We start from the raw sequence: 10,752 nt of genomic DNA on the forward strand, positions 1-10,752 counted from the left end.
GCATGTGTAGCTTAATGCCAGTGGAGAAAAGTACAAAGCGTTCATTTTGATTAACAGTCTACTTCAAGGTTACATAAATGTGAGAGTGCCGCACGGCAGTTACACAAAAAAGAGAAAATAATATAAAGTCTTTGCTAAAAACTATAAGACAGTTACACTCATGAGGGATGGAGTTGAATACACCTTGCCCACCCAAGTCTACTCAGCTGTTCCTGAACTGGAAATTTGCTCATGAGGCTACTCTGGACTTAGTTTTAGCAGTTTCTCTCAAACCTGTTAGGAAGTTAGGGTGTGAGAGTAGGTTCTGGAGACAAGTCTCATGGGTGATCTTTTGACTTCATAGCAGACTTTATTTGGTCAGGCAGGGTATGCTCAGGCCTGTCCAGCAAGACCCACCACTGTCTCCAAGCAGACAACTTCTAGATCAGTGATTCTCAACTAGGGTGCCAGTGCACCCTGGGTTACCTTGAGATCCTTTCAAGGGTGTTGTGGGGTGCCATGCAATGTTAATACTAACACCTAACATGTTAAGTGTGCAGACATGATTAACAAGATACACCTACAGATTTTAAATAGAAATCCATAGTACTAAAAGCATTATGGCCTATGATGGTCTGAGTTCTTTGCTTTATAATTCTTCCATAGTCAAAACACGAGTGAAAACTAAGAACACTTTTTGAGGAGTCTCTTGACTTTAATGGGGGTGCTTCAACTCTAAAAAGGTTGAGAACCACTGACCTAGATGCTTTAAAGTCCCCTACATGCCACTTACGTTCAATAGGATTGTGTTTAATGCAAAAGTTATGGAGACATAGCAGAAACATGGATCTCTTTTGTGGGGGCTTCAAAAATATTTTGATTTGTTGGCCACCCTTATGAAGATTCAAGGAAAAAGGTAAAAGGAAACAAAATTCAAATATGACAGTAAAATTGGCTGAATATGACCAGTTACCAGAGACTAATTAAAGTCAAGGCTGGCATAAGCTTTCTATATTCACTATGTAAAGGATCACTCCAAGAACTGCAAGGTTGAGAGAGAATATAAGGTAATTTTAAGCACAAAAAATTCATTTAGGAGGTCCCCACCAGTCTTGTCTTTGCTTTTCTACATACACTTTACCTTAATTACCTGTTTTGGCATTTCATTTGGCTTACTGTACTCTGATTCCAATTTTCCATTATACATACAGCTGTCCTGAGATAATTTATTTGACATGGGAAAGTGGCAGCGTAGTACAAATGATATTACAACAATCTCTCATCTTAGTTTAAAACAAATTAAGAGTGAAGAAAGGCTTTATCACTTTTGTTGAATATTAATACTAATCCAAAGGCTATTTAGATGGGCAGTTTCTCCATCAATGACATCAACTGCAGAGTTGCCAGTCTCATATTTTTACTGTGAGTGTTTTGGTTCTCAAAGCCCTAGCTCTTGGAGTACTGAAAGTATGTAGCAATTTCAACTTCTATTTAAAAAATAAAGGAAGTTTCTAGCTGTTGTAACTGAGGAGATAAGCCTGAAAATGTGAATGGAAGCTTGAGAACCAGAAGACTGGGAATAACCCCCAGTAAGTTTATTTACTTACATGCTAAATTTCCATGTTTAGATGTCAGTCTTATGAGTTGTGAGGTGCTGCTGCATAATTTATAAATATTGGCAGTGACAATACCGCATCTACTGTCACAATGCGGTTCTCAAAAGTCTTTCTGAGCATGGCACTAGGAGATGGCATGAGCTATTCTATTGTTAATCCAATGGTCAACACCAGAGGCTTACCTGCTGCCTTTGGCAATATCTGAACTATTTAAACTAATTTCTAGCTAAAACAGAAATGTGGGTGAATATAGCATAACAACAGCATTGTATAGCATAACTTAGTGAAGAGATTACCTTGCTATAGGCAGTATAAAAAGGTGCCAATTAAGCTTAGTTGCAACATTTAATTTTACAGATGTAGTTTGTTGTAACAGAAATAATTGTGGTACTTTAAAGAAGAATAATTCCACTTGTATATGTACATGCCATTGTCCTGTTTTGTAGTTTAAATACTAAAAATAATACACTTTATAAAAGGTGTAATTTGTATGTAATGGAATTTGTTTGCAATGCTCTAAATGACAACAACTGTTTACCTTTCAGAACCTTCCAAGTGATTAGGAAAATACTTAAACACGCATTTGCAAATTGCACTGTTATACTCTCTGAACACAGACTAGAAGCAATGTTGGAGTGCCAGCGATTTTTGGTGAGTGTTTCTGGTAATCTTACATAATATGATTTTCTTGTGATTGACACATGTGCTTTGCACAAGATTTTAACTAATCCTTTAATGGTAGGATTAGGTAAGTCTACTGCATGTAGATTACTTGGAACACTGGTTGGCGGGATGTCCCAGAAAATGGACCTCACAGTGTGCATTACTCAACAAAATCATGGATGTGTACATTTGTTTTTGGTTAATCTAAGGTGACATGGAGGCAGAAGGGCAACTTAAAAATTGCTGTAAAAGTATCTTGCCTACAACGGTTAAATTGCTGTGTTTCTTTCTAAAAAGAACCTTAACTTTCCTTTCCGTGTTCTATCTTTGTCTATCAATCACTTACTAAAGAAATTCTGGTGCTGTTTCTCATTACATAACTGGTAATTAATCCTCACAGAGTGAGAATATTTTAAGATGCCTTACTAGTGCATGGAGCTGGCATTCTTTAATCATTAGTTATTTTTAGTTCCACTTCTATGCATTCAGGTAACAAAGGCATAATCCGAAACTGAAGTGGAATGTTTAATAAATGAGGCATGCCCTTTTGAACTACTACTGTTGTCCTGTCTACTGAACTTATGGATTTATCTGCACACACCGTTATGGAGTCTGATTCATTTAAGGCCCTTTCTGTTTGTACGTTTTAATTAGCAAGTATTTTTTTAATGGTAATGCTAATACCCGTAAAGCATTATTACATTCTTTACAAATGTTTGACAGTTCTGTAATTAAAAATTTAGAATGTCTGGAAGCAAGCCGTGAAGTCTTTCAGCCAATGTGTTCCCCACCCAGCATCAATCTCTTTCCTAACCTTCACTATATTCCTTTCCATTGAATATATTTTCATTACAGAGCAAGTCTATATAACTGTGGGGAGGGAGATGGAGATGGAGAGGGGTAAGAAGGTAGGATATTGAGATTTGGATAAGTTTTAATCCACACTGAAAAGTTTAGGCTCAAATTTTTAAATCTAGAATTGTTTAAGCCTTTTAAGTTTCAACATAACATGTGGTGCATGTCCCTACCATGCTCCAGCTGCTCTATGCATACTTCATTCCCTTATACCAAGGGTGGCCAACCCGCAGCTCTGGAGCCACGTGTGGCTCTTTAGAAGTTAATATGCATCTCCTTGAATCTTTGCACAAGCACACAACATGATGTAATGGCAATGGCATCTGGTTACCATGTGCATGTGCAAAGATTCAGGAAGACGTATATTAACTTCTGAAGAGCCCCATGTGGCTCCGGAGCCACAGGTTGGCCACCCCTGCCTTATACCCATTTTTGTCTCACTTCTGTCAGTCCTTCTGTGCAAGACTCCATGGCTAAGTACATATAGTCAAAAAGCCTGAGGCTGAATTGATTCAGTCTTCACAAATTAATCTAAGATGCATAGATTGAACCAATAAGCAAGTGAACAGACATTCACTTTGGATTCCAGAAATGCAACTACCTGCCTGCAGTAGCTCAGGCCAGAAGCTGGGAGGCTCTAGAGCACAGCTCCCTGTTTGGCTGGAGCAGACAACTTGGGCCAAAACTAGTCCACCCACCCTGCAGGGAGAAGGGGGTTCACGGAGGAGGTGCAAAGCATCCTGGGATGCTAGGAGACTGTGAGTTAACTTGAATCTAGAGGGGATTTGGGACAGAAGTTCAATAAACTGATTTAACCTAAGTCAGTTAAGACTGATACTACATCCATTCAAGTTTATCTTAAGCCAGTTTCAGCCATTTTGAAAGCAGTTTATGTGCACTGAACTTCTGTTGTGTTATAGATTTGAATCAGTTTCTGATCACTTATACTGCTCCTAGGACTAGATTCAAGTGGTTCAGGACACTAGATGCATTCCCACAGTGGGGTTGTCCCAGCTTTGTACTGTGGTTGCATGTCTTTAGGGTGACCATGCAGGGGCCTGTCTAAGCGGTCTTTTAGGAAGGGGTTGGGGATGTACTACTACTCCTTTTTTGGCTAGCTAGCCCTTCCCATCTTTAGACTAACATTTCCTATGACCTAGCAAGCTGGGGTCTTTCCCAGAGCAAGAAAGACTTGGTTTTCTTGGCCGTGTCTTCATAGGTGCCTCTTCTGATGCCAATCTGAGAGTCTGGCAGGAAGGACCTCACAGACAGCACATCTTGTTGGAAGGATATTAGCAGAACTTTAACATAGCACCTGGTTTCAGAATTAATACCCCATTGAGGTGAATGGAACTGCATGTGCCTCTGAATCCACTTGTCTCAGGTTCTCTGCAGACTCGGTTATTCCATTCTTGCTTGGTTTCCTTGTCACCAAGAGGACTCATAATCTTAGCAAAACGAAAGCACAGATTCTGATGTTGCTATAGGACTGCCAAGAGCCAGGGCTTTGAACATATGTCTGCAGTGCCTGTTTCTCACTTTGTCCTGCTGCACAATCCAGTCTTTTGAACTGCTTCCATCCTTGGAAGCAGCATGAAACAGCTTGGTCTGAGTGGAGCTCAGAAAGCCAGGACATTTTGCATTAAAGCACTTATTGCTCCATGCAGGTCATTTTCTACTGTTTCCTGACATAAAGGGCTGTAACTTTCTTTAGCCAAGTCCAAAGTACTCCAGGAAACCAAATAAAAAACAAAACAAAAAAAGAAAAATTAAAAAAAAACCCAAACCCAAAGGCAAACATTCTTCGACACACAGATTCCCCTAAATGGCATAGCAAGAGCAGTTTCTCCTTGCTGCCCTGAGTCCAAGGAGGAAAGACCCTGCTCTTTGGTGCCTTTCTGACAGCCTTCCTGTTCCTTTCTTTTATGTCTGTGCATTAATAATCCCCGTCCTTAATGTGAGTTTATAATCTGATGAAGCTACTTATGACTCTGCAACTTCCCCAGCAACTTCACCTCTAACCCTCTAGCTCTCACAAAAATACCAGAAGTGGCCTCTCAGCTGTACTGGCAAGTCAAAGCATATTCAGAGAGCTCAGCCAAGCCATCGCAGGGTGAAGAGGAGCCATAAGAAAAGGATTTAGTGCATTTAAAAAAAAAATAAGCAATGGGTACATTTACTCAGCCATCATTTGAAAAAACTCGTTTGCTTGTTGGTAATAGGAAGTTAGCCAAAGCAATCTGAAATTTTGAACCACACAAAGAAAACTCTTTTGGCTTTTTTCCTACTGTAATTCTCTGTCCTATCCGCATCTGCCATCCTGTTAGTGTACTTACTTAGTTAACTGGACTTTTATCAGCTCTATTAATACACGTCTGTTTGATCCAAATGTTTGTTTAGGTAATAGAAGACAATAAAGTGAGGCAGTATGAGTCAATCCAGAAACTGCTGAATGAAAAGAGTTCCTTCAGACAGGTGATCAGTCATGTTGATCGCCTTAAACTCTTCCCTATACATCGCAGAAACTCAAGCGAGCGCAAATCTCGGCCCAAAATCACTGCTTTGCAAGAAGAGACAGAGGAGGAAGTACAAGAGACCAGACTGTGAGGAGGACTAGAAACACTTCCTCTAAAAAATTAAATATTGGGGAAACTGAGTGAGACCAACACTGTGGACACTGCAGGGGCAAGCCCATGATCAAATTTTCAGGAGGCATTAAACAGAGCTGTCTACAAGGGTATATGGCAACGGCTACCCTCCAAAGGTTAAATTGTGTGTGAGGCATTAAATACCCTTGAAGATTTACCACTTGCTGTGGTAAGCCATGCTTCCTTTGAAAAGCTGCTTTACTTTGGTACTCACTCAATGATGGGAAGAATTAGGAACCTGTTTGGATCAATATAGGAAAACTTTAAAAACCTTTATTCCCTGTGTTTCGGGGAAGGGGATGGGCACTGAAGAAAAAGGTGGCAGATGGGAATGTTAAAACATCTGACTTGGGTACAAAACACTAACTGCAAAGTAGTAAACTGATTGTGGGGTTACTTCCTGAAAACAGGAGGAGAGAAAGTCAGCAGCTATGCACTTCAAATACTTCCTGTTCCTCATTTTTCATCTGATTACTGTATTTCAAAACCACACAAAAGGCGAAATGCCCTTTCACAACAGTGCACAGCAAGCATGCATGAGATAATGAAGGAAAAGAGGATGTTTGCCTGCGAGTCAGTCAACATCCATCAAGTCCCAGTAGTTAAAAAAAGATGATGAGAGGGGGAGTATTTCCTGTTGGAAGCCAGGAGAGTCTGGCCAAACCCTGCAAACCTTTATTTCAGGGCATATGAATATTAGCATAAGCAGCAGGACTCCCACTGGTAGGCCAGTCTGTATGTTAGGTCAGGAACCTTGACATGCTTGTACTCTAGTTTGTATGAAAAGGAGAGAAAAAAAAAAAAACTTTGCAGTAGACTTTAAGAATGACATCAGTTTTATACCCGTCTGTTTTGCAGTTTTATTATAAAGCTGAACTTCTCTAGAATATTTTATTTATTTTAATATTGTTGAAAACATTTATTAAAAGAGTGCTGTCTTTTAAGAGTGATTATGCGCTACAAAAAATATATTTGTATAAAAAGTAGTTTTTATATTTGAGCTGTATTCTTTTTATCCCACCTGATGATAGAACTGGAAAAAATTACCAGGTCCCACAGGCATGTCCAGCAGCATCCAAAAGCCACCTTTATTGGTGTGTGTGACTGCATTCTAGTGATACAAATGTGTTTGTTAGGTTTCTCTTTAAATAAAACCTCTCAACTCACACTGCCTATGTAACAAGCTGTAATAGGTGCAATCAGTAGAAGACACAGCAGAAATGTTGTTGCTTCTACTAAGTGAACACTGCCTACCACGACAGCATACATTTGATTTTTTTAAATTCTATTTATTATCAAAGTAGACAACATTATGTAGAGCGTGCCAATAAAACAAAGATTTTGTGTACAATTCCATTGTCTCCATTTGTTTTTCTTTACTTAAATGTATGTATTTCTCTAGAACAGTGATTTTCAGTTAGTGTGCTGCAGTAGCCTGGGGTGCTGTGAGATCCTTTAAAAGGTGCCACTGGGTGCCATGCAATATTAGCACTATTACGTGTGCAAACATCTGTGCATCATTCACAAGATAGACCCAGACATCAAATAGGAATCCAGAGTGTCACAAACATTTCTGACCTGGTGTGATGTTTCTGAGCTCTTTGCAACATAAGAATTGCTGTATTATTTTTCCATAGTCAAAAAAGAAGCAAAAGCTAAGAGTTGGCATTTTCTCAGGGGCACCTCAAATCTAAACAGGTTGTGAACCACTGCTCTAGAAACAGCATGGACTGTGGGGATTTTTGCCTCCTTCTGCAGCAGAGGACACAGTCTTCTTCCTTGGATATCTTGAGCGTATCATAACTACTACTTCCTGTCCTTGAAGTAGCAGGGCATTGGCAGTGCCCTCTTCCCCTCCTGTACTTGTGGCAAGTTAAGGTGGTAGGGTTTTTTTGTTTGTTCGCTTGTTTTTGGTTTTGGATGTTTTGAGCATTGTCCCTAGTAGTTGTGAAAGACAGTTGTTCATAAAGATTTTAAGCATAAGTTAGACAGTCATTTGTCTAGGATGGCTTAAACAGGGATGATTCTGCCTTGAGCAGGCAATTGGACTCGATGCCTCCTGATGAGCCTTCTAACCAGTGCTATAATTTTCAGTGCTTTGAAAATGGAGATTGTTTCTCTGAGGAGTATACAAATAATCATTCCTGATTAGTGGAAGTTATGTGAGCATCTACCTAGTAGACTAGAAACTCATTACAAATGTCCAGTTCTCACAAGCACGTAATTCTGCTTTGTGAACTTCACTTGGAATAGCCAACTTTATGAGGATTTAGGGTGTTTTTGAATATACTCTTGTGTCACTAGATGGTGCTGGAGAGCAGCCATAAACTGGTTTGATCAAAATGTGACCATTTATGCAGGTTTAGGGCTCTATTTATGTTGTAGGAATCCTTCTTTCACATGTTAGCCTGTCATGAGTGCAGCTCTCTTTAAACCTTTATGTTAACATAAAAATAAGTGAATTGAGGTGCAATTTAGGAATAGAAGAGTTAAGGGAGATCTGGAAAGAACCTTTCTAAGGGGAGTGTTAGCAGCTAGCTGGCAGCCCCAGCTGAATTGCATTCAGAGGCTACAGATCATCCTTAGCCAGTGAACCTCCCTTTACCCCAGCCATAAAACTTCCCAATGCCACAGTTTTGAAAAGTGAATTCAAATTTAATTTCATTCTCATAACAACCCGCTGTAAATGAAGCAACATGTGCACTGCCGGGGCTAAGCTTCTGGGGCCGTTTGGAGCTCTGCTGATCAGGTCTGCCCAGGGAAGATGGTTTAATACTTGGGCTTTCTCCAGGCCCATTCCTGCTTTCCCCTCACCCTGTTTCTCTTCCTCTTCAGGCTCCTTATCAATTTGCTCCTTGCTTTTCTGTCTTCCCTTGCTCTGCAACTCTGCCCTTTCCTCATCTCTGCCTCTTCCTGCTCCTTACCCTGTCTTGCTCTCCATTCCATTTGAATCTCCCCCTGCCTCTCTCTACTCACAATTATAAGTCCCGGGTGTCTGCAGAGAGCTGTGTGCACTGTGCTGGTTCAGTTCTGCTGGTACAGCACTTGTGTCCCCCAGGGCCTCCCTTGTGGTTTGACCTTTTAGATTTTAGTTTAAATTAGGTTTATGAGAAATCATCTGATTAATGATAGGCTAGCAGATGGTGGGGAAGAATTACATCTTCACTGGTTTGTAATAACTGAAAACCAAGGCCCAGTTCCAGCTGATCTCTAGGTGGGTAAATAGCACTTAGGTGTCTAACTTCAGATGCATTATCAGAGTTGCTGGATCACTTATCCTCCTTCCCCCATACAATTTGCCTTGGTCTTCTGCTCGGGAGGCCCTGCAACAGCCACCTACAACAAGTAGTACAAGATTTTGGGGAACTCATAGCTTTTTACACAGGTAAGCATATTTTCCAAGTCGCCTCTAAATCAGCCAGTATTTATGAAGGTTTCTGTCCTGCTTAGTCCCATGTGCCTGGGTTTTCTAATGCTTTTTCTAATGCTGACTGGGTTAAGGGCATTGCCCTTCTTCACCAGCTTAGGTGTGTACCTCTGTAATCTTGCCTGACACTAGCATGACTGAGAAAAAACAGCTTCCAATTGATGATCACCTGGATAAGAAAGGCCACTGGGATTCAGTATATTAGGCTTACCTCTGTCAACACATGTGTAGCTTTTCTTTCTATTGTAGCTAAAGTTAAGAGGGCTGGAATGGAGTTAACGAACACTTCAGTCTAATTTGAAAGTAATTTAAGTAGGTGTGGCAGGGAAGGAAAAATGGGGGCCTAGCTGAAGATACCCCCTCTACACCCAGCAGCTTCAGGATCATCACTGGACAGGAAAGATTTCCCTTCTGGGGCCCTGGACCACTTCTAGGCATATGACCTTTGGGAAAGAAACTACCAGAAAGTGGCAGCTAGGGACTGAAGCTGACAGAGCAGCAGTCAAAGCTGTTCAAGCAGTGAGTAATGGTCACGGATGATGTCACTCAGCTGCTTGCTGTGGTTTGTTTTTTTTGGTTTGGACAGTATCACCACTGTGCTAATTATGTGCTGGCCCCAACCACTCCTTAACTTCAATTTTTCAGGACTACACCACCTGCTTCCCACACTGCTGTCCTCCTTTTTCTTCCAGTCTGATCAATCCCTTCCTTCTGCACTATCTTTCACTTACTTGCATGGGTTCCAGCTTTTTGTCCTACTGGTGTGCTGCATAATTTGGTATAACTCAAACAGTAAAGGGCAATGCAATTGCTCAGGTTTTAGCCCAGTGATTAGGATACTTGTCCAGGAAGTGGGAGAGCCAGATAGTATACTCTCCTTGGCAAGAGAACTTGAAACCTACCTTCTACTTTCCAAAAAAATTCCCTAACCAGGGGTCCTGTATTCCTGATCCCAGTGGTGATTTGGCTTTGTGTATTTAAACACACTGGATAAAATGGGTGGACAGCAACATACTAGCTTCTGACAACCGAGGTACCCCACTTACTTAGTGCCCCTCTCAGAGCAATGTCTCCTTCAGTTTTTGTTTCCACCTGTCTTCCCATCTTGACTACTCAATGAGTTAGGAAGACTAGAGAGAGCTGTGGGCAGAGGCTAGTTTAAGGGGTGGTGGTTATGGTACCTTGTTAGAGAGTAGGAGTTGTGGGTTCAAATTCTCTGGGTGAGAGGACCTAAGCCATACATCCCCCACTCCTAGACAAATAGGCAGGCTGGCTCTCCTCCTCCCCCACTTGCACTTCATTTGTGACTAGCATATCAGGGACTTCACATGCCCACCCAGATGGAAGAAGCTTAGAGCAGGAGAAAGAAAATAAGAGAAAAATAAACTGCAAAATTCAAAGAGGCAAAAAAAAAAAAAAAAAAAAAAAAAAAAAAAAGAGATCAAAAGACAATAATAGGGTAAGATTTAAAACAAGTTTAGTGTTACACACGAGTTTGATTGCAAATCTGTTGGGTAGGAGCCAGCATGCTGTGGGCCATGGAATCTGACCACAGCAGAACTGC

The 10,752-nt window shown here is 40.8% G+C and overlaps 1 protein-coding gene across 1 annotated transcript in view; it reads left to right on the forward strand.

Annotated features, from left to right (window-relative positions):
- Positions 1 to 7,112, forward strand: part of CFTR (cystic fibrosis transmembrane conductance regulator) — a 146,662-nt gene extending 139,550 nt beyond the window's left edge. Inside the window, exons 27-28 of the mRNA XM_019543952.1 lie at positions 2,141 to 2,246; positions 5,514 to 7,112. Of these exons, the coding sequence (XP_019399497.1) occupies positions 2,141 to 2,246; positions 5,514 to 5,720 (313 nt within the window). The 3' untranslated portion in view covers positions 5,721 to 7,112. The remainder of the gene's footprint in view (positions 1 to 2,140; positions 2,247 to 5,513) is intronic.
- Positions 7,113 to 10,752: the final 3,640 nt, after the last annotated feature.

The sequence above is a fragment of the Crocodylus porosus genome, unplaced genomic scaffold (genome assembly GCF_001723895.1).
Source record: "Crocodylus porosus isolate Cpor-Errol unplaced genomic scaffold, CroPor_comp1, whole genome shotgun sequence".
NCBI classification, from domain to species: domain Eukaryota; kingdom Metazoa; phylum Chordata; order Crocodylia; family Crocodylidae; genus Crocodylus; species Crocodylus porosus.